The sequence below is a fragment of the Diadema antillarum genome, unplaced genomic scaffold (assembly GCF_040938485.1).
Source record: "Diadema antillarum isolate AM-2024a unplaced genomic scaffold, OU_Dant_1.0 scf00000084, whole genome shotgun sequence".
NCBI lineage: Eukaryota > Metazoa > Echinodermata > Echinoidea > Diadematoida > Diadematidae > Diadema > Diadema antillarum.
The window spans coordinates 761,985-786,478 of record NW_027270973.1 but is presented as its reverse complement, the minus strand read 5'-3'; the positions used below and the strand labels follow the sequence as shown (position 1 = coordinate 786,478).

Genomic DNA, 24,494 nt, shown 5'->3' with positions numbered 1-24,494 from the left:
CTGATGGCACATTTCATTTAAGTCATGTATACTTACGTAAATTGTATTGGGCTTTTTTATTTTTTTAGTGTGAACATGTAAGAAGGGAGAGCATCTTTTCATTTTAAGTTTACCAGTAACTCGTAAATCCATATAAGAAATCCTTGTGTAAGTGTTTCTCCCTGAGCATTGTGACATTTGCATTGTGATTAGCCTCGTGGTTTGTACCCATACCCAGCCTGCAGTGGGTGACAGGTTCAAGTCTCAATAAAGTTTATTCCTGTCCCAAATTTTGACAAATGAAAAGGTAGATTCAATCCTTCTTATCTTAAAGGATGTGAAGAGCCCATCAAATGAATGCATATCTATCCCAACCAACATTTTTTTTTTTCATGAAAGTAGAGGTTGTTTTGGAATGCCCGCTTCTGCCCACTGGTGCATGTATGACATCCGTGGCAGCTGTGTGCCGAGTGGCAAGATATTTGGAAGTGAAACTTAAAGGGAGAATACTTCCAACCAAAATAATTTTACTGGAACATTATAATAGCAGTTTTTAAAGAAAATATACAGCACTTTTTTATTTATGGTGTTAGAAGTGTATGTGAAAAAATGTGCATCAAAAATGGAAGAAGGTACCTAAATATGTGAATACGAGATATTGGTATCTACCTCGTTTTCACTGGTATTTTCTTTCTGCCTCTCTTTCTTGCGCCATGAGCATCTATTCATGATGGATACTGGCGCATTACAAGTGTTCATATTATTATTATTATTATTACATCTCCAAATTCCCAGTGATAACAAATTATGTTGTCACTTTGTGAAGCTTTGTCAGCGAGCCATACAGGGTTTTTGATATTTTATCTGGGGTTTGATTAAACACACACACGCACGCAGACACACACATCTGACTTGGTCAATGAAAGCATGATTTAGTCCTACTGTTCTCAAGAACATGGAAAGAAAAACACAAACAAAGAAACATTGTTACAAACTCAGTCAACTCAGTGATGGCCTACAGGGTATCTGCCAAATGATCAGATCTCTCTTTCTCTTTCTTTCTCCCTTACTTTTCTCTTTCTTTCTCCCTTACTTTTCTCTCTGGCCATATCTCTTGACAAATATCTCATCATGATCTAGATATGTAATGACACAAAGATACATGTGACAGTGTAAAACGCTATGTGTACATTTACCCTATTTTTCAGCCTTGGGTTGTCGTGGACTTCAGCCCAATTCCAGTATAAAACCTTCCCTTGATTGTTGATATTGCAAAAGAAAAATTTCTCATGTTGAGTAAAGAACTAATGCGATACACACTGTGTGTATGGTGTTTGCTGTGATCTCATGCCTCCAGTAAGTGCATTTCTGCAGGGAGACAGATCACTGAAATATTATTATATTGTCAATGTTGACAAGTTCTTTTTTTTTTTTTTTTTTGTATGTCTGTTGTTTTTTGTTTATTGGGGACTTTTTTTTTACTCTATTGTAAGGAACTGATGCATCATGCAAGCCATCTTTTTTTGTTTTGTTTGCTTTTGAACGAGTAATGCTAATTTGAATGTTGGAATTCAAAACTCTTGTCTCTGCCCCTACAAGGAAATATGCTGTTTTGAAGGTGCTTACTATCCTTCCCTTTTTTATTTGAATGAATTGAGATAAATTGCCTTGTAAGTCAGAATGCATAGAGCTTTGTCCCCAAATTACCTTAGCAGTGATGTAAGAAAAATAATGATGTGTGCAGTGTCATGTGGATAGAATTTATTTTTCATTGCCATGGTTTCATTACTCTTAGTCCTTTATTTTTTGCATGTTTTTTGTGACGTACACTATTAGTCTCTATAGCTATGAGCATGCTAAGAACACACCGAGCTGAATAGTCCAAAATGTGAGATACGATATATAAGTTCTACTGGTCTGTTTTCACAAGTATTGTTTAGGTATTGTGGAGAGTGCCTTTAAATCTAGGTGCACACAAGGGGCAGTATATGATGCAGCGTTCTGCGATGAGCCAAGTAAAGAGAAGTTGACAGATTTTCATTTTTGCCAATCTTGCCCAAATCTCAGAGTTGCTAAGTAGCTGCACATTTCCAAGAAATCATCGCTCAGTATGTATGTAGCCCAACACATGTATGTGATTATACTTAAATGTTTGATATTATGTTTATCAGTGGTAGCTAGAGCAAGTACTTTGTATCAATTGATATTCCCTATCAGATTGCTATGAAACAAAGTCATTGGTGCATTTGTTTTATTGTAGTCATCACGGATTGCAAGAGAATTTGGACCCTATCATTGTAATTATTATACAGGAAGTATATGAATGTTTGTTGTATTGTGGTGAACTTATTTGTGCCAAAATTTAACAATTACAACTTATTCTTTATATGATGACTATTTTATGCCTGTTATGAATTAAGACTTGGCAAAGCCTAGAGTTATGTGGATTTTTTTTCTCTCTTTTATAATTTCCAAAGACATCTTGATCTTTCCTTGGTGCTGTGAAATTGACATTTCTCTCTGTTCTTGATGTCTCTCGATGTTGTTTTTTGCTTTGTTTTGGTTTTGGTTGTTTGTTGTTGTTGTTTTTTTTTGCCTGAATACTGGCAGCCTAACTTTTATACGATCAGTATATTTCAGTATATTCTACTCAGCCAAAGAATTATGATTGCAACCATTGACTTGTAAATTGATGCCATCCACAACTCTCTGACTTGCTCCCTGAACCATATGTCTCTTGAACGCTGCACATTTATCACTCTTAAGGGCACACAAGCATGCACAAGCACAACTACACTTTCTCCTTCAGTATTTGTAGTGCCAGTTCTTGAAAGAAAAGATAGAACGTAGATGAGTTAGACACATGTAGGGAGCTCAGTTTCATTGTTCACGAAGACTCATGGCTGTTAGTTTATGTATCAGACAAGTAGACAACATATTTCTTCATGAACAAAACTTGATTGATTTTAGCTGCTTATTTCATCTCAGACTTTGTAATACAGACATAGGATGTATACCTTTGACATTACACTATTGAAACTCAATTGCACTTCACAAGGATAAGTTTATTTTCTTGAAGTATTCAAAATGAGAATAATTTTATGAATACTGCTTAGTTTCCAGTGCTTTTATTAGACTACTGTGACTTAAAGTGTAAGACGTATCCCAGCTTTTGGTAAACATGCTTTTTACACTGTGATTCTGACAGAGTATTAGAGAATTTGTGTTGATGCAAATATTCCATATCATATTTCCTGCATACACTTGCCTTTCCTTTTCAATTGCCTATGTTGACTGAATATAAGGTGGCCTGATGCCAGTAGAGCGATGGCTCATAGGGCATTATTTAGATTAATTTATCTTGAAATTCACAACTGAACAAAAAACTAAAATAAAAAAAAAAAATAATAATAATTTTTAAAGTGAATTTGTGCTACAAAACTCCTTCCATGCAAGCTCTGGCTCACTATGTTCAATTTGACAGCCATGTCAATTATTAGTAGAGTGTAGTGTTTCTTGAAAGAGTCTAAGATGCAGCTTTTGTGTGTCAACAATCAGCATGATGTAATAAAAAGTTGAAAAGGAAATCTGATGTTTGGAGTCAGTCTCTTTGTTACCATGATTGTGTTTGCCCAGCCAGAGTGTTTACTGTAAAACCAGGAATATTTGTGGTATGAAATTTTCACGAACTGTAGCCAACAGCCTCTTTTCACTGTGTAAAATTTTCTTCAATTGCCACTGGCATTCAATGTATAGTGTGGACAAGAACTTTGGCGTGCATTTTAATTTTGCAAAACTTGGGTCCTCGTGAAATTTGTAAAAATTTCATGCATGCAATCTTGGCATATTTTTTCTCTCTCTTTTTAATGCCACAGTCTGAAGAATGCCAGTGTAACCTTATTTGAGCCCCCCCCCCCCCCCCTGCAATACACACATGCATGATTATATTTGTTAGTCTTAAAACAAAATCCCACTGTATCCTATGTGGGGGTTTCTACCCCTGGACCCCTCCAGAGCATTAAGTAGGGCACATGGACACCCCAACCCTCATACACACAAGCACACTGTTTGTCGATGGTATTTCTTCATTATACCATTCAAATAATACACAGCCAATATTATACACTGGTACTGCTGTACAGAGTAACATAATTTGGACAAAGTAATAAAAGGAATTATATCCTTCATTTGTAAGACTTCTTTCTTTTTTTGCAGAAGTAGTTTAATATAACTTCATATTATAAACTCCTATCATATTTTTGTCAGATTGATAACTATTGAAATGAAAGAAAAAAATACAACAAAACATTATGAAATCATAGCCAACCCCCCCCCCCCCCCCCCCCCCCCCCCCCGGCCAGCAGCTCTCCGCAGTTGCCCCTCCTATTCTACCCATTCATTCTCTATACATGTATTACGTTTGTCCAACCCCCCTTCACCCTCTCACACACTCGCTCACACACACACACACAGATAACTCCCAAATTATATACTTCTATAAATAACAAAATAGAAGAAATGAGTAGTTGAGTAGATGAATTGCAACAACCAGAAAGTTTTGCAGCCTCTCCAAAGTTCACGTCAGTTACCAGTAGTTATCACCTTAAATACCGTTCACATCATATCCAGATAAAAGCCATACAGTATAAGAACTAGAAAACGCCATCATTCTTACTAATCAAGTCATGCAGATATGTTTGAGCCAAAACTCTTCTAAGCGTGGTTCGAGTACAGGGACATGTATCATGCACAAGACGCAGTGCGTTTTTTTCACACCGCAGTGCAAGCCGTATTCTACACACCAAACATCCGACCACTCACAACTGTAGATACTGTCTTTTACTCTGTATTACACGTAATAAAGAACTTCTCTTGATCTGACAGAGCATGCGCATTCACAAGGAATGGCAGGTGCAGCAAATTATGATCAGTCCCTTTGCGCACGCAGTACCTGAACTCCCAGATGTGTTGGAGGAGTTTCTTTAGCTCCGGCATAACTTTTGTTATCCGTGAACTGCATCGGGTAATACCATGGCTCTCTCTTCGTCGGTGTCCAGTTCGATACCCCCTCCTCCACCTCCTTCTCCCACCGTTCTAAATTCCGGCACATCCGTAAGCGATGGACTTGGTAGGCGACGACGCAAGTTCTCAATTTTCGCAACGTAAGTAGACACTTCACCAAGATATTAATACCTCTATCGTCATATCGAACACTGAAGGCGAAAATGGCTTGAAAAGAAAAAGTAGGTGGTATGTTTGCATATAGACTTAAATATTGACGAGACGGTCAACCCATTCTTGGCGGGAAATGGGCTGGGCCGTGTATGACTTCCAGGAGAAATACACACAGGTTCGAAATTTACAGAGGTGGAAATGGGCGTTAAAGACGACGGGTAGACTAGGCTTGGTGTCAGGAATCATAAAAATGGGCCAAATACTTGTAGCAGACGTATTTATGTAGAAGTAGTAGCAGTAGTAGTAGCATTCGGGGTGTGTGTGTGTGTGTGTGTGTGTTTGGCAAATGGGAAGTAACAGCAGTCAGTTATCAAAATGTCAATCTTTACTATATTATTTTAATGTTCCGCGTAAGATCCTAAAAAAAAAAATGCTCGAAACAGCTACTGAGGAAAATGGCAATTGTACGATATTGTTTTTGTGTTGTTGTTTTTTCTCACGGTAAACGAGCTTTCTTTCGTCGATTTTAATTTCAGATCCTCTGACAGCTTGATCAACTTTACCGTCCAACAAGTTTTTCTTGTAGCAGTAAAACAAAACAAAAGCTAGCTCAACTGAAACTAATTATACAAAAACGCCAGGTTATAGTTAAAAGCGTTTGTAGTTGTCGTTGTGGTTTGTGTGTGTGTGTGTGTGTTTTTGTTTTTTTGTGTTTTTTTTTTTTTGGGGGGGGTCTTGTTCTCCTGCAAAGGCGTGATGAATCTTCGTTAGGCACAATAATCAAAACCGAAAAAAAAAACTAAACAAAAGAAAATAAAACAAAACGTACACTTCACAAGCTTTTAATGCTTGGGTTTGATGTGCGTGCTAACCTATGCGTGTAGAGTATAAAATAAAATGCTATTATTCGGTATATGATACTGCGTGATCAATCACTTCATGATTCGCTGGCTGGTTTATAATCACCCGTTGAACTTCTCAATAGCCGTATATTATAATACATCTACACGCAGTTCAGAGAGGCATGTGAAATTTGACGGAAATTGCAAATGCAGACTCTTTTGAGAAAGGCATGGGTTTTATGCTTTATTCTCTTTCTTTTATATTATGACTATCGGTGGGTGGTCCGAGTTGAATTTAAAAGACAGTGGAATCGAAAAGTGCAAATAAGATTCTTTTGTCAAAAAAGCATCGGGTTTATGTTTTATTCTCTTTCTTTAACATTATGACTTCGGTGGGTGGCCTGAGTGGAATTGAAAGGCAGCAGAGAATATATTGAATTCCTGTTTGTTCTGCATGCGAAATGCAACGAACCGTGCGCATGTGTGTATGTATGAGGAAAGGTTAAAAAGGTGCTGAAGCAATACTGAAGGGTGACAAGTATTAGACAACAGAGAAATGATTTAAGGAGGTGCTTAAAGTCGTTTAATTGATTGACAAGCTTGATGCTGAAAACCTATCACGATGTGCTTGGAGTGCCGAATAGCACAGCAAGCGCACAGCGTTCGATCTCCATACTGTCCAAAGTCCATCACAAAGAAAGGGTTAGGAAAGATAGTCAGAAGTTCGAGTACATCAGAGAGTTTTGATATCAATGGACATCGGTAGATGAGAGAGAGGGAGAGAAGTCCTATTGTTACAGGAATGATGCGAGCAAAGCTTATCCGGGAAAAATCTATACCCTGGGTGACGCAGGCTACAAACCACTTGCACGCAAGGTTTGCACCCTCATAAAAATCAAGCATCAAAGCTTGTGAAGTGTATGTTTTGATTTTTGGTTTTCATAATGATTATGCCTGTAATGAGCTAGGATCCATTACATCATTCTAAGAAAGGAGTTTTAAAAAAATAAACAGTGTTTATGAGTAACCTGGATTTTGTGACTACTTTCAGTTTAGTTGTTTTTGTTTCGCTTGTTTTACTGCTATGAGAAAAGCTTGCTAGTTTGTAGAAAGTTGACAATTGCTTATGGAAGAAAAAGCAAGAGCCAGGCTGTCAACGGATCTGAGCTTAAAATCAACGAAACAGAGCTTGCAAAAATCAAGGAACGATTTCGTGCGAGTATTTGTCATATAATATTGCAAGAGCACTCTCGTCTGGTATCATATTCTGTCCAGGTTTCGAAAGTCAGAGATATAACAGAAAATATCCTCAGAAAAAAAAAGAAAGTTTACACTTTTTCCAGTTAGTATTTTTCGGAGAAGATTTTGACAAAATCATTGTGTCATATACCATATTAAAGATTATCTAATTGGCTATCAACCTGGTAGGTTTATACAAAGGAGAAACTTTATGCATGAGTGAACATATTCATTTTTGTCCTCCAAGGCAGAAAAGTAAAAATTGCAAAAATTGATTATTGAAATTCATTTGCAAATGCCATCCAAGGAAGCAATGATAACAAAAGACCAATTTAACGCAATGAGAGACATGAATGAAGTAGCAGAAATAAGTTTCCGTTCCCTCGTTTCTCTTTATATTCTAAGACAAAAGTATAGTGGGGAAATTGAAGGTAGAACATAAGAATTTTCTATCAACTCAAACTTTAAATGACAAAGGGAGTAAGCCGCAAAGGTGATAAAATCGACAAAATTTCTTTGTTTTACCTTTTAATTAAGGAATCTCAGAATACACGAGACAAATTCAAGAACCAAATATTATTTCAAATTTTCTTGATTTGGAATAAACGTCTCAAATCTAAGCTTTTTTGTTACCATTACTTTTTCTCGTATGCCTTTTGACTATGGATTTGACAGAAGATTCTTTAATTTCCTCCATTATTTTTGCATTTCTCTATCTTTGGAGGGTTACAGAGACATTTTAGAGATCACAGGTTGATTTTTTGCAAATGAATTTGCGTTTTTATTGTGTTGAATTTGTCTTTCGTTCTCATTGTTATACGGAAGAGCATACATGCTGGAATAACAACTTATTAATTTATGCAAATTTTACTTTTGTGCCTTGGAAGAGAAAAATGAATGTGTTCACTCATGCGTAAAGTTTCCCTTTTTATTGACCTTCTAGGTTGATAGCTAATTAAATTACCTTTGACATGGTATATAAAACATCACTATTAGCTAAATAGTCCATTAGACAGATGAACTTGAAAAAGCGTTTACTTTCTTTTTTTTTCTGAGTGTACATGTACCGAGAACGAAACACGCACACAAACACACTGAATGCGTTCACAACCGTATCAAGATAGCACCAAGGTATCAAGGCAATTACCACCGAGGACGATTGCTCCCGGCTGAATACTGGTTAGTGATAGTGTTAGAGTATAAAGATTTATTTTAGGGTTAGAGTTAGTATATTGTTACAGTTTGTGTTAGGGTTAGGATTAAGTCGAGGATTAGGGTTTGGGGTAATTGTCCAGGGGGTAATTGTCCTAGAACCGTTCACACATAGAAACATTATTATGCAAGGAATTTTAATTGACTGTACGCTAAGTATGACTATAATGTGCTTTTTAAACACTACATGAAATTCATAAAACAATTCGCACTTGTCCACATGACGATATGAAGATTTATTGCTGCTGCAAAAATTCACGTAGACTTTATCAAATCATGTTTGTAACATTTTTCCTCCATTTATCATTCGTTGGGACCGCATAACATCCGCGGTTGCGGATTTGTAGCCCTATTATGGAAGATAAAGAATTACATGTGGCAGATGATCATTATTTTCATATATCCATTGTACAAAGACTGGCGAAATCTTACTGGAACTATCCCGTCTTCATCTGTCTGTTGGAATTCGTCATCGTGATGTCACTTGGTGCCTTCGTCGTCGTAAAGCACGGGTTCCCCAAATTTGACGATGCTTCCGAGGTAAGTCAGTCAATAAAAATCTCTTGGCTAGTAAATAATACAAAGTCAAATCTTTGTTTAAGTTTGTAGGTTGTTTGGTTTTTGTTGGTTATCTATTTGTGTTTCGCTACAGAGTTATGTGTATGTGAATGTCTGTGTGTGGTGTGTGCGATATCTAGCATGTTTAGAATGAGTATCCTTCAGTAAACAGATTTCATAAACATTTCTAATTGTCCTGTATCTTCAACGTAAGCAAATCACCGTATACACAGGTCCACGTGTACCTCTATTTTGTTTCCTTGGAGATACAAAAACATGTTAAATAAATGCCAAATACTCCAAAATGCTAATTTATTTACCTTAAAATACACCATTAAATGCCCACGTTGCTTTCACCACATTTGCTCTTGCAGTGATATATAAGTGGTATAGTCTATATTACAAAGCATTTCGGAAATGCGCTTTAAGGACACACATTGACAATACGCGGGGGCATAAATCTCCTTCCTGTACTCTGGCCTTACACTGTGTGTTCACTTGCCTTGTACACAGGAGTGTTTCATTTATTTTCTTTGTTTTTCTTTAATTTTAGTTAAGGTTCGTAATTCACAGCACTTTTTATAAGGGACTTCTTCGTGGCAATAACGGATTGAATCTATTTCTATTTATTTTTTTTCACCTTGTGATACTTTGTCATGATTCATTTCATTTTCATTTCATTTTACTTAATTTCCAACAATGAAAAAAAATTGACACACACATACTAGTAATAACACAATATTAATACAATGTAATAACGACGAGAAATACTGTGCTGTGGAGTAAACTATACTTCCCATCACTTTCTGATGATATTGAATGGAAAATAAATTCTTGGAAATGAAGGAGACGTGCTAAAAAGCCAAGCTTACCTTTTGGAGGCTCTCGTGGACAATAACTACTCACTGAACAGAACTTATACATTTTTATTAGTTCATAATATTTTATGTGATTGGAAATACAGTATGCAGAAAATATATTTTTCATGTAATGTCCTAAAATGGCTGGATATCTCATCGTCAGCTGTGCCTTAACGACATCATTCTTCCATAGACAAATTAATAGACGACCAATACAGTATAGGCCTAATGGAAAAGACACTGGACAAAACATGGTATATATAGGGGTCAAATAAAAATTTGTGAATCAAGACAAGATGGGAGTACTAAATATACGTACAGGTACATGGAAGTGTACATTATGATGATTCGATGATGAAAATTTCGCCATATTATTGATTTTGTTGTCACCTAATTATTGTAACAGTATAAGGTTTGAATCCGAAATAAAAAGTATGTAATTCAAATCATGAACACTGATGCTGTACAGTATAATTAAAGAATACAGAATAAGCAAACACCCAGAGTACATGCATTCCACATGCTGTTGGGGAAAAAAAAATGTCTTCAACCCAACAATTTGCACGGAACACAAACTTCTATGCTTTGTCCGCGACTCCACTGGTATAAACGTCAAAGGCAGCTGATACTGTAGTGTGGCTTTCTATACGATTTGTCTGCGTAGGCGTGTGTAATCATTCGTAGATTGTCGTGTGTGTTAAAATGTTCGCTTTAAGGTGTTTGGGTCGCTGGCCTTTCTGTATACCAAGTACAGATGTTTTTCTTTTTAACTTCATACAAGATTCATATCATCGTCGATTGTTGAAAACACATTTATAATTTGATCGAGTGTATTTGGTAAATAAAGTAAGTGCGCGGTAATCATTGTGTCGAATGTTAAAGACCTAATAAAATGCTTGCAAAATGTTTTGATATACAAAAGAAATGTGAAGTATATGTCATGATTATCAGTGTAAATATGTTGTCAGTGTCGTTCCGGTTTTTATCGCTTCTAGAAACTCCCCCAAATATCACATTTTTGGAGGACCCCGTTGCAGCTTTTGCGAAAAAGATAGTCACGTGACCAACACCCCTGAACCGATTGATGACGTATAAGCACCGAACTAAAACATAGTGGAATGCGTGTCCCTATTCCCAACATACGCGAGACCGTGCAGCCAAATTACCGTGTTGCGTCGCCATCTTGTTCGGTCAATTTTTCCTTATATGGAGTGCACGCTTAGGCGCGGTCAGACTGGGCCACTGGTACGCACGCAAGCAAGAGTACGCCGTCCAGTGGCCAGTGATTATGACGTAACAATGCACGTTTGTACATGACAATGGTCTTGCGCTTCGGAGACACAGCCCGCACTTGGTACTCCATATAAGGAAAAAATTGACCGAACAAAATGGCGGTGGTAGCAAGTTTTGGTGGCTGCGTATTTCCTGGGTGAACACGCATTCCACTATGTTTTAGTTCGGTGCGTATAAGCACGGAGTTGTGCTCAGTTAGCAGACGCCGCTCAGCACAAGCACTCAGATTACTAGCTTGGTACACGCGCGTACACGATAGCTAGCCCGGCCAGGCCCGGGCCCCGCGGGATGTGCGCTCCCGGTCGACCCACTGACTGTCGACATGTACGCATTTACCACGTACATTATCACTAAGTTAGCTTGCTCAGATACCTGGTACCTCGAGCATAATGTCTTCCCCTATATGGGTAAACTTCGACATTGATGATGATGATGAAGACTGCAGCTCTGACGATAGCGGAGAAGAAGAGGAGGCACATGAAGTTGAAGGGGAAGATGGGGAGGGAGAGGCAGCCGATGGATGAACCAGAACGTTATCGCAGGGTTGCACCTTACCGATATGAACCAGCTGCATCTCCCCCGCTGCCAATGCAAGAGCGTATGAACATGGCACCAAGCCCGAGAATAGACCTCACGGAAACGATCGCCTGGGAAATACAGAGTGGTATGTCTGGTATGCCCCCATATAGTTTAACGTTAGAAATATACTGTATTCTACATGATTGACATTGTAAGTTGTAACTGTTTGTCTAGTAAGTACCGATATTAGAAGAACAGACCCAGCTCGCTCACAAAAGTGAGAGGCTACTCTGGCCGCAGCAAGCAAGCGGGAGCGTCCCGGCCGTGGCCTAGCTGGCCCGTCGGCCGGCGCTTACAAGTTAAACTACTAGTAGTAGTCTAGTAGTAGATCTAGTAGCAGTCTACTAGTAGTTATAGTAGTCTACTAGTAGTAGTACTATTACCACTACGGCACTAGGTCTAGTAGACTAGTAAGTAGTAATAGCAGAATCTTTGGTAGGCCTAGTAGTACAGAGGCTACACTCTAACGCCTGACGGTTAGGTTGATATGTTGTTACATGGTGGGTCGTGGCTCAAAAAAAAAAAAAAAGGCCTAACCAGTTTCCCATAGTCAGTTTCTGCAATATTTGTTATCAGTAATCTAGATGCGCCATTTTCTAAGAAAAACGATACCAAGAATGATCGTCAATTTTGGTCGAGTAGTTTTTGTTTTGTGGTAAAAATCATACTGTGGAAGGGAGCCCAAACGCCGTGTTTATCTACGAATGAACGCCACGGTGGGGCTGGATTCACGAGTAGGTCTAGGCCTATAAAGCAGGCGAGTCGCCGCAGTATTATTAGTACAGACACGCAGTGGTGGTGGGGCCGGCTATCGTGAAATAGGCCCCACCGCAGTGCGCGTGCACCGTACCCGTGCGTTTATAGCAAGCAAGGGTAGGTCCTCCTAGGGTTTAGGGTTAGGTAGGGTTGTATTTATGGTTAAATTGGCCGTTAAATTAGTCGAGGGCCATATTATGAAGTCATTTTCGCCGCATTCACGAGTATTGACTGTGGAAGGCAGCCCCACCGCCGTGCATACCTACCGATGAACGCCACACGGTGGGGCTGAATTCATGAGTATTTAAACAGGCGAGTCGCCGTAGTATTACTATAATAAGTACAGACACGCAGTGGTGGGGCCTATTTCACGAGTTTGCCGAAAATAATGGATATCCAAGCGTACCACAGTTGTAATCTGTATTATTGGCAGTATTAAATCCGATACAATTCATTAAATATTTTTTTGTCTAAAGGCTTAGCCAATGACAATAGTGCAGCGCAGCACCTGCTATGCGCTCGCTAGCTCGCTCCCCCGCCAGCGCTAGCCAGTGCAGCCGCCGGCCGGCTGTCGTTAACGCTGCGCTGCGCTAGCATAGCCTTGCCAGCTCGCTGGCTACGGCTAGACTGGTCGGACAATCAATATCGACGACTCCGTTCTTAGACGTCATCACAATTTAGAAGTGATAGTGCGCCGCATGCGGCGAAAGTATAGAAAGTTTTCCAAAACCGAGGAAATCGCATCCATTATGCTAACAAATATAGAACAAAATTCAGAACAGTAAAAAACCTCGCACAACCATAGAATTACTTAGAATTTAACATTTAATATTATTACATCATTGAGAAAAAAATGCCTAAACCATTTTATTAGGTCTTTAAAGATTGATGCCAGATGGTCATGTTCTTCTGTACACAGGTCCTGTCAACCTTCAGTGTATGTTTGCTTTGTACTTCTCGCATGAGGTATTCGAGAAGAGTGGATATAATATTTACACATTTCAAATGTACACATACTCAAAAGGACTTGTGGAGTATTGAAATTTTTCAGCAATAAGATGTCGAGCTACAAAGTTCGAATACTGCAAACAGAGAATGCCGATTTGCGAGAATTTCTAACAATGGTCTATTATAGTCTATCGTTCGTCGATAAGAGATCTTTGTCTCGTTTGAAATGTCATCTTTTTGACCTCAAAAACCTATCCATCGTCAAGGACAGATTGTTAAGTTGCAAGATAAATACGCTTTAACATCGCTGCTGGACACGACGTGGTACCAAAGGCCTCGGTTTTACCTCATACAAACATTTCTTTTATTCCTAAAGTTTGTGACCACATGCAAGGTATGCAATTCTCTCTAATACCCAATACCACCCTGAATTATAATATTGGAGTTAAACCCAAAGACTTTCGATACTATGATTGACAAAGTTCTGAGTTATAACCCGAACTAATCAACTTTCCTTTTTTCAGACATCAAATGCATATGCAGCATATTATATAGGCACAGATATTTTCTTTTCAAAGAAGAAAAATAAAACAATAGAATGTAACCACATACTTTTGAATGTGACCTAGGTTTACAATTTACGCCACTCGACTTATTCAACATTATATTTTAGATTTGAAAAAATATCTAATGATTGGTTGAAGAGCTTCACGTGGGATTATAGATATTTTCGGCTATGTCAGAATGTTGGCATGTTTGACACTCTATGGTCAATGGTGTAGATAATTCTTATAATTTTTCGAAATGACATCACTTTAAGTGTGACCGAAGAGAACGATTAAGGCAATAGATGAACCAGTGACCCAAATGGCGTCCAAATTACAAGGGTTTGTCACTTGCGCAAATGTGCCCATCAGGAACTGTGTTACAGTGCACTCCCGTTCTCTAACGAAGTCTTCCAGACCGACAGCTTTCTTCCCTTATTTTTTTACATCGAAATTTCGTTATAAATTTCGTTACAAAATACAGTATAATGATGGAAACACGAAAACTGATGCTATATTGTATGCTGTTTATTGAATGTTGATAATACGCTACAAAGCAATGCTAAATGCGGCGCTATCTCATTAATTTCGTTTAAAATTTACATTTTCGAGAGAGCATCAATTAATTTTGGTTGTACTGTCATATCTAGTTTGAAAACACATGTGTGAAAGTGATCTTTTGGGATTACACGTAACAGTTGGTTATTCCAAAGGTCCGTTATTCAAAAGGATCGTTACTCCGAAAGTTCCTTAAACCGGTGTTTCTCTTTTCTCAAAATTTGGTATTCCGAAGATTTGTTGATCCGGAAATAAAATAAGATTCGTTGTTCCGAATGTTCTTTCTTCCAAAGGTTTGTTATCCTTAAAATTCCGTAAGTGAAGCATGGCTCGTTATTTCCAAGGTTTGTTAGTATATCATTCACAATTTTTCACTTTCTGAGTAACGATCCTTATTTCATTTTCCGATTAACAAACCTTCGGAATAATGTAGAGTTGCATTATGTTTAGGGCCCCTGAAATGCAAATGCATGTTGATTTGTGTTGATTTATGATACCCTCAATATCACTTTTGCGATGAAACGAATATCTAGAAACATTCCATATATCTTTAACGATTTTTTTTTCTTCTATTTTTCTTCAGATTACTTGGGAACGCCCACACACAAAAAAAAAACCTTCCAAACCAATATTCCTGTTGTGACTTCATCTGTCAATCATTGCTAAAATACTGATATGTTTAACAAAAGACATTGGAATTTACCTTCCCCTTGACTCAGCATAAGTTGCATGTTCCCTCGCTATGTCTTTTGTTAGTCACATGAATATCACAGAAACATGTCTTTTGTTAGTCACATTGATATCACAGAAAGATGCAAGTTATGCTGAGTCGATGGGAAGGTGCAATTATATTGCACCCCGTATCAATATGACATATTACACACAAAGAAAAGTAAACAATAATGATACAAACTTAAGCTTGCTTTCCCGACAGATCGCTGTGCCGGTTTCAGTGCACAGTGATGTTTAATTTCAGTTAAAACAGTAATTTCCCTTCATCTGCGAATTTAGCGCGTGGTTGAATATTGTGATGTTCTGTGATGTCTGTCAGGTCTTTGTCGCGCAGTTGTGACTCACATGCAGTGAGTTGTAATTTATTTATTTTTTATATGCGTAGGGTCCTTTTTCTACGCACTGATTCTTTATCGTTCGCACAGGGAATCGAGTCCCGAGGAACAGAGATCCACAATCGTCTCATTCCCCTCGAGAACCTCCTGAGGAAAGATGATGTACTAACCACCTCGCCGAGGAGTGCCAACGGTGTCACCCAGTCTGTCCCGAGCGACAGCGTTGCGTCGTTTACTCAGCCATCGTCTGTCTCGTCAACGGGCCGACGACCCTCTGCAAGTGGCGATCTCGTCAACGTTTGTGGAAATCCAGGTATTCATTGCAATGCATGCTTTATGTGAAAGTGATTATATCTACTTGTATTTCTGAATGTTTTGGGTTTAGTCTGCGCCAAAATGAGAATGGACAGCATAGCTGATCATGCACTTTTACGATTTATGACGAGGCGAAGAAGGGGTTAGGTCAATGAATTGCATTGGGAGATCGGAATCTAGCAGTTCATCATTAGTGAAAATACTTACGCCTTGACCAGATGGTCACTCTCATTTCATTCTGTCGATATACGTGCTGCTAAAAGAAATACAGTCATAGCTACTTCTTCCAAAACATTTCTATCTCATACATTTTGAATGCGTTACTAATATTTGGAATGGTCCGTAGGTTACTTCCGTATGGAATTCATTAAAACTGAATCGCGGTTTGAATTCATATCTTTTCAGATGGTAATGGATTTCGAATGGTCTTCCAGCCATCGTCTCAGGATTCCCGATTGCTCACACCTGAAAGTCTCATCTCTATGTGCCGCCATGATGACGTCATTGTCCGCAACACGACACATTTTCAGGCGGCGTGCGCACGAGACGGGCAAGGATCTTGCTGCGCCACTTGGTCCGTGGCCAACTATGTAGCGCTGCTTGCAAACAAGAGCTCGTGCTATGACATCACGCACGGAGACGTTGATCGCATCAAAGAGCTTTTGTTGCGTTGTGCTCCTTTCTATTCTTCAGGACAGCTACGGGCTGGTTGCAGTACTTCCAGAAATTGCGTCGGCATACCTCTGGAATGCACTGAATGGGACGCAATCTTCTCTATCTTCTTCTACCTCACGCCTAGTGAGTTTGACTCGGATGCAGTAAATGACGGTGCAATCAATTTACAAATGACCCTACATGTGTATCCCCTCAGCGAAGGGGCCGAAGAGGTTGGATTCATTTTCCTCGACAACATCCACAGCAGAATGTTGGACGACGGCACAACAAAAGTGTTGGGCATTGGAGTGGACACTCGGGGCATTAAGCTTTCTACCTACTCAGACATCCTTCGCACGGACTTCGTCTATATTGGCATTGGGGGCGCTGTGGTAACGGCCATAATTTGGCTGTACATGGAGTCTATCTTCGTGACAGTAATGGTTCTGCTGCAGATGGCACTCTCTGTCATCCTAGGTTATTTCTTTTACTACACAGTATTTAACTTTAAATTCTTTCCCGTCATGACGCTGTTAGCGATAATTTTGGTGATCGCGATCGGAGCAGACGACGCCTTTATTTTTCACGACATCCTAAGAGAGAACCAAAGAGTATCTCCAGTAGGGTTCACGTGGCCCGTAGTACAGAAGACACTCGGGGAAGCTTCCGCTACCATGTTTGTTACAAGTTTTACAAGTGCTTCTGCACTATTCGTTACTGCCACAAGCGCCGTGACCACAGTTCGAGTCTTCGCAATATATGCGGGAATGGTGATTCTGCTAAACTTTATCTTGACAGTGATCTGGCTCCCGCCTGGCATTATGATCAGTGAAAGATATTTGAAGAGAATTAGAATACTCCCGTCCAGATACAATACCAATAAAAAGCAGACAATTCGAATTTGGGTGACTACCCGTTTATGTCGCGTAGTGGGACTATTCCAAAGAATATTCAAAGTACATCTTCCTAAGCTTGTGTCGAAATTCAGATTTCTATGGCTCTTCTTGTTTTCATCGCTCATAGTCGTTTCGTTCGTCGTTATATTTGTTTTCCCAGGGCTGACTCTCCCGACACGAGGAGGGCTCCAACTCTACAAACTCAGCCATCCTTTCGAGACTTATGATCACGTTTTGAAAGATGAATTTGATTTTGAGAGGGCAAAATTATCCCATCTCCCCATCATCGTTGTTTGGGGAGTGGTTCCCATTGATAACGGTAATCACTGGAACCCATCCGATCGCGGATATTTGGTGATGGATAAGTCATTCAATCTCGTCCAGCCAGACTCTCAGGAGTGGCTCCTTGCCTTCTGCTCGTCGGTACGGAACCAACGTTTCTACCAGAACTCAACATCGGTGTACGAAGACTGCTTCGTGGAGTCCCTCAAAGAATTCCTGGAAGAACCCTGTGCGGACGGCAGCGCAGAGGCCTGGCGATTTCCCTGCTGTGGTAAGTCGCATGATGATTTCCCGTACCCACCAGACTTGTTCCAGGAGTGCACCGAGAAGTTAATAACCCTTCGCTGTGCTCCAGGGTTCTGCTCACCGGCGATGCCCGGTCCACGATTTGACGCAAATAATTCAATTGTGACTCTTATATTGCAGTTCGGAAGCTCTGTACTGGAGCAGTTTGAGTACGAAGAGACGAAGATGTTCTGGGATGAAGCCTCGTCCTGGGTGTCCTCACAACTTGCGTCAGCTCCTCCTGGGCTCCAGAGCGGCTGGTTTGCGACGATCAGTGACAGCCAACCATACTTTTTGGATAACACTCTGAGCTTTGCAAACGGTGCAATAAACTCCTCGGGCTACTCCATTCTTATCGCAGCTGTAGTGGTGCTGCTTACCACACGGAACTTGGTCATAGTAGCGCTTGTCGTTCTGTCGATAGGTGGCGCTGTCGCTACGACTGTGGCCAGCTTGGTCTTTGCCGGGTGGGAGCTCAACGTCTTTGAGGCATCGATGTTGGCTCTCATTGTCGGCCTGTCCGTCGATTTCACACTTCACTATGGGGTAGCCTATCTGCGCGCCTCAGGTGTTGGCAGATCGGCAAGAAGTGAACATGCGATATCAACACTCTCTTCGGCCAACACCATGGCGGCGCTCTCCAGTTTTATTGCCGGTGCCTTGATGCTTCCTGCAACAGTTTTGACCTTCAGGCAGCTAGGCATCGCTCTGCAGGTCACCATGGTTTCTAGCTGGTCCTTCGGTACTTTCTTCTTCATATCACTCTGCAGAGTACTAGGACCGCAAGCAGACTGTGGCCAACTGGGGCCTTTGCTTATGGGTCTGTGCTGTGGATGCCGACAACGTGGCGTTGACATATCAAACGTGACATAATTTCCTCGGAATAAAACTGAAATTATTAGACCTGTCATATTCATATGTATGTATATATATATATATATATACATATATATATATATATATATGTATCTATATTGCGTAAATGTGGCAATATTGGTAGAACGCATCAGTAAAGTTTGAGGGAAATTGGACAATCCCTTCGAAAGTCGTGAATCTGTAATCCGTGCCACCATCGCTTGACGAGAAGACTACTGTAGTTGCTGATGTCATGCCCATGGACTATCACATAAAGAAAATGCAAACTTTAATGTTTTGACGAAAAGTACACATTTTTTCCTCGTGGTACTGACCTATAGGATAAGGGTAATATGATTCTCCCCGTTTTCTGAAAGAGGTTCATTGAACGATTTTTCACATGCTTTGCTATGATTTCATAGATTATAAACATATGCGTATATAAATTGAATATATTTGTATACTGTATGTTTGTGTACAACTTGTATGTTCATATACTTTTTTTCATGATGATCACCAAGTTGGCTATCTTAGGCCTAATTTAAGTAAAGTATTTAAGTTGATTTAATTAATTTAATTTGATTTAATTTAAGTGATAGTAGCCGCATCATGTACACTTGGTACAGATTACCTCCAACTCTACTTTATCTGTCTTCGTTTATGTTTTATGATGAATTAGACATTGCACGTGTACAACGTAAATACTCTGACGATACTCAGTTGAACCTTTATTTGTGTTTCCGTCCGAACAATTTTCTTCTCATGAATATAACATTATTTCAGTACTATCACTATACATCATAATTGTATGGTACTGGGGAAGAGAACCATTATGAAAAATCAGAGGTTATTTAAATTAACAGATCATTAACGTATCAAAGTATTCCAGTTCAAATCATTATGAATACAAAAGCCAGAGGGAATACTTATCAAGATAATCATATCCGACACCATCACGCTACTAAATGATGCGGGTTTGTTCAACATTTATCAGTTCTAGTGATATAATATGATGCTAAAGAATGAATGTCACCGATCCATTCATATAAGCATACGAATGATGGGTTCCTTGTTAGACGTGATTCTCTTACGTGAAATAATAAATGATCACTTATGTCCATGTGCAATGAAATTTCTATATATAAAACGCAACAGCACACGACGCATGCACACATTAAACTTTGATTACACCTAAATTTACCAACTCTCGGGTATCTTTATATTGTACACTGATATTCTTTAGAGAAAAAAAAAATCTGTAAACTTTTCATTAATATAGTTTTTTCCCTCTGGTTTCAATAGAACTGGAGTAGAAAAGTTTTCCTAGCTTCTAATAAAACAATATACACTGATAACATGCATGATCATGCAGCTCATATTATAAACTAGAAAGAGTGTTATCTTTTAGTAAAAGTAAGAAAACCGATTATTGCAGAAACATTAGCTCTAAAAATTTATTTGAGCAAGAGCCGCAAGACATTAGCTGGGAAGTTGTGAAAAACCCTGAATAATCGATAGTGCAAATGATATTTTCTTTCTGAAAGCGCCAGGCAGGATGACATTAAAACCATAATCATTTTGATTGAATTTCCATTCCGAATAGTACAAACAACATACGAAATAAATAAGGTAAGAGGAATAAGAAATCGATTTCACACTCGTATGCCAAGCATGGTTCATTTCGTTTTGTTTTGTATTTGATGGAAGATAACAGCTGTCTAGTGATGTCCTATAGAAACCTACAGTGATTCATCTAAATGTGCGGATATCTGAGTTTTGCACCTGCTGATGTACCTGCTCGCGTCACTGCGCTTCCCTTACTGGTAACTTCAATGTAAATTTTGCGTGATGATAGCAACACTGTATGTTATCCATACTATACGGGAAAGAATATTACTGTAATCTATGTCTGTGATGTATATGTATGTATGTAAGTATGAATGCGCGTATGTGTGTGAATGTGTGTATGTTTTTATGACACATGCGTGGCGAGTTGATCTGGTTGATCCGTAGAGATATAATACCAAGAACACCAGAGGGCTCACTAACTCCTAACGCCGTGCCGAGATTTTTTTTAGAGCTTTTATGCTCACTACCTACAGACATACTGACAGAGGGCAAACTAGATAACAAGCATGATTCTGATCACAAGTATAGACGCACATTGTCATCGTGTTATTTTGTGTTTGTCCATGTTTGTCTTCAAGTATACTTCTACGAACAAGACCGGATGTTTGTTTTGTGTATCTGTGGTGTGTGTGTTTTATTAATGTCTCCATTCTAAAAAATGCCCACATGTATACCTAGGGTGATCCCTTCAAACACATGCACAGAAATACCTTTTTATGTTCTTGGCTGAAGAAATTAATAGACAGATAAGAGTGGACCAATAATTGGTGTGTCTCTAATTGTTCAGTGGCCTCTTGTTAAATGCATAGTTGGTATTATATCCCTCACAAAATGCATCTCGTCCTCTGATTGGTCGAGAGCACTGTAAACAACAAAACATAATTCTACCATACAAGTGCGCGAAAAAGACTATACTCCCTATAGGGAAATGGTATACAAATAATGACTGCTATGAGGGGCACAGTTAAAATTATGGGCCCAAGGTGATGTGAAAACCGTAACTATGCCCGAAGCGAAGCTGAGGGCATGGTTACGGTTTTCACATCACCGAGGACCTACATAATTTTAACTGTACCCCGAATATCAAGCAGTCATTATTTGTTTTATATACCGAAAATATAGATTCCGAAATATAGATACAGAAAATACAGATTCTAATCTCTTTTACAGCACTCGTAATCAATGCTGATCGACAGCGCGGCGGTCGTAATGACTATCATTGGTGCGTACAGTAGTATGATGTGTACAGTGTACGTTACGTGTACTACGGGGTTGCGACACACAAGAGTTCTGTGGGTTGCGATTGTCTCCAAACCAGTCCGCTAGTCTCTTTTACAGCACGCTGATTGAATGCGCGGCGGTCGTATCATTGGTGCGTACATATGAGCGATCTACGTGTGCGGGGTCGCGACTGTCTCTAAAACCTATTTACTAACTGTGCCCGGGCCCCGGTCACAGTAACTCAAAACTAGGGCACAGTTATTTTCATGACTCCCCTTTTAACCAATCAGATGAGAGGATTCTAGAAATGAGGTATATAATAAAAATTATATCCCTCATGTAAAGCTTCTTGCCATAGGATTGTACAGAGCACGAACATGGTGTAGTTTTACTAGCTAGCTACGAGCAGCTGGATGCGGTGCAATTGGTTACTAGCCAGCGGGATATAGTACTTTTGAGAATCCACGATCTGCACCCAATCGTGATCGTGTGATCGATATCTACATTTCTCACTTAAGAATGTACGCAGTGCGCGTAGTAGCGATACTTTTGAGCGACAGTCCTGTGCGTGGCTTGTAGCTAGCGCTAGCAGCGCTTATTACAGAAATCTGTGGTGCGATGGCGGCGTGTGTGTGTGTGTATTCGTTAGTGTGATCAATGCAGTTCAGCTCATTATTGACAAAGTGACTGCGCTTCAAGTAACGGAGGAATGATTGCAGCATAAGGACACCATATCAGATCAGGTACGAATTAGGAATAAACTAAAAGCAATTTTGAAGCTGATGTGGGTAAACAAGCCGCTTTAGACCTACTTCTAACGTAGTCCTGGACCTCCTCGATCTTTCGGAGTTCTGCACGCTGTAGTGTAGCTCGTGTGTAGAACCAACGGTGTCGTTCGCTACGCGCTGCACGCACTGCTGCTGCTGTACTGCTACGGCCTTACGTTAGATTTAACGTCAGGAAACCTGCACATTTTTCCAAAAGGGAACCATCATCACTCTGTAATGCTCGAGAGGGATATAAAACAAATATCGACTGCTTTCTTTCGGGCCATGGTAAAACTATTTGACCTCGGTGATTTCTCAACAGTGCCATGTCCCTCGACTTCGTCTCGGGACATAGCACTGTTGAGAAATCACCTCGGTGCAAATAGTTTTACCATCTCCCTCTGCAGCAGTCGCTATTTGTATATTATATTTTGGATCAAAAATTTGTCTTCCACTGATTGGTTAAAAGAGCTTCACGTGATTGTAGGTATTTTGAACTATTTTAGAGTGTTTGTGTGTTTGACACTCCATGAAGTACTATTTGCAAAATGACGTCACTTTTATGACGACATTTTGCAAATAGTATACTATTTGCAAAATGATGTCACAATCACCCTTCTTTACAATCAAGTGTACCCGTCCGCGTCCGGTCCCGAATTCTAGTGTTCAGGTTTGCAGCGGCCATACGAGCGCTTGGATACATGCGACGGGCAACTCTGGCGGTGCCACGGCTACTACGTTTTTCAATTTCCGATCTCTCGCACTGTTGCGTATTGCAGGCGCTGCGCTGCCGCCGCAGTGCGGCTAAGCCTATGGGGCCTATATAAAATGATTTTCACTTTTTATTCAAATTTTTGATCCAAAATATAAAACAAATATACTTTGCCTAGTTTCGAGTTTCTTGTTAAAACTATGGGCCTCGGTGACTCCAAACTAGTACTATTCACTTCGGGGCTGCGCCCCTCAGTGAATAGTACTAGTTTGGAGTCACCTCTGCCCATAGTTTTAACAAGAAACTCTCAAGGCCAAGTATATTTGTATACTATACCACGCTGGTGATTTTCGCGCCTTTTTTGCTTCGCGTCGCGACGCGAAATATTTCACGTGTAAATGAATGGGTATCGCAGCACCTTCGCTTCGCGAGAGATTTCATGTTCAAATGAATGGGTATCGTTGCGCCTTAGATCACTGCACTTCGCGAGAACCACAAGGCACGCATACACTCAATGCGACACGGGTTACTAGTACGTTGGAGAGACTCAGACTCGGACTCTTATAAAGCCCTCATTCTACGTTACAACAGAGTAGGCGATATCGTAGATCTATAATTAGACAACAATAAGCAAGCTAGGGTTCTTCGACGTACCGTAGGCCTTTGGGGAGTTCATGCTTCGCCGTTTGAAAGTTGGTCTCGCAGTTCACTATTAAACTCGAGCGACCCACCCAACAGATGTTGACAAACGAAACTGCAGTAGATAGTAGGCCTGCGTAACGTTAGCGCTAGTTAAGCCTTTACGTTAGTTCTACCTGTCTAACAGTAGGCCCTATTTCCCGTAATCTCATTCCTAATAATTATTTTTTAGAGTGTCTAACGAGTAAGTTGGAGTCTAACTTGTTCACTGTTTACGTTAGAACACCGTACGAATCACACGAATTTACAGTGGCACTCGATGCTTTAATTGCTAGAATTTTTCCAGTGCCTAATCTAACCTTATACGCTGTTACTGAATGCTACCCAAATTTACAATGTATACTTGCATTTTAACAGGAAATGATAGTCCATATGGGGAAATTACAGAATACCGGTTTTGCGTCATATAAATTAGCATATTGGTGCGTATAAGAGCCGCCGGAGGCGGGGCCTTCGGCCCCGCCTCCGGCGGCTCTCCCTTAGAGATGAATTTCAGCCCGAAGGGCTGAAATTCGTCTTTCCCGTCGTCTGGGGCCCCCAAAAAGCCCGGGAACGGAACGGCCGTCAA

General features: G+C 39.8%; 1 protein-coding gene across 1 annotated transcript; it reads left to right on the top strand.

The window, feature by feature from the left end:
• Positions 1 to 4,942: 4,942 nt before the first annotated feature.
• LOC139717884 (protein dispatched homolog 1-like) lies at positions 4,943 to 19,163 on the top strand. Its single transcript, XM_071629372.1, has 4 exons — positions 4,943 to 5,141; positions 8,864 to 8,987; positions 15,702 to 15,924; positions 16,332 to 19,163. The coding sequence occupies exons 1-4, from the start codon at positions 5,011 to 5,013 to the stop codon at positions 18,914 to 18,916; spliced, it is 3,063 nt and encodes a 1,020-aa protein (XP_071485473.1). The 5' UTR covers positions 4,943 to 5,010; the 3' UTR covers positions 18,917 to 19,163.
• The last annotated feature ends 5,331 nt before the right edge of the window (positions 19,164 to 24,494 follow it).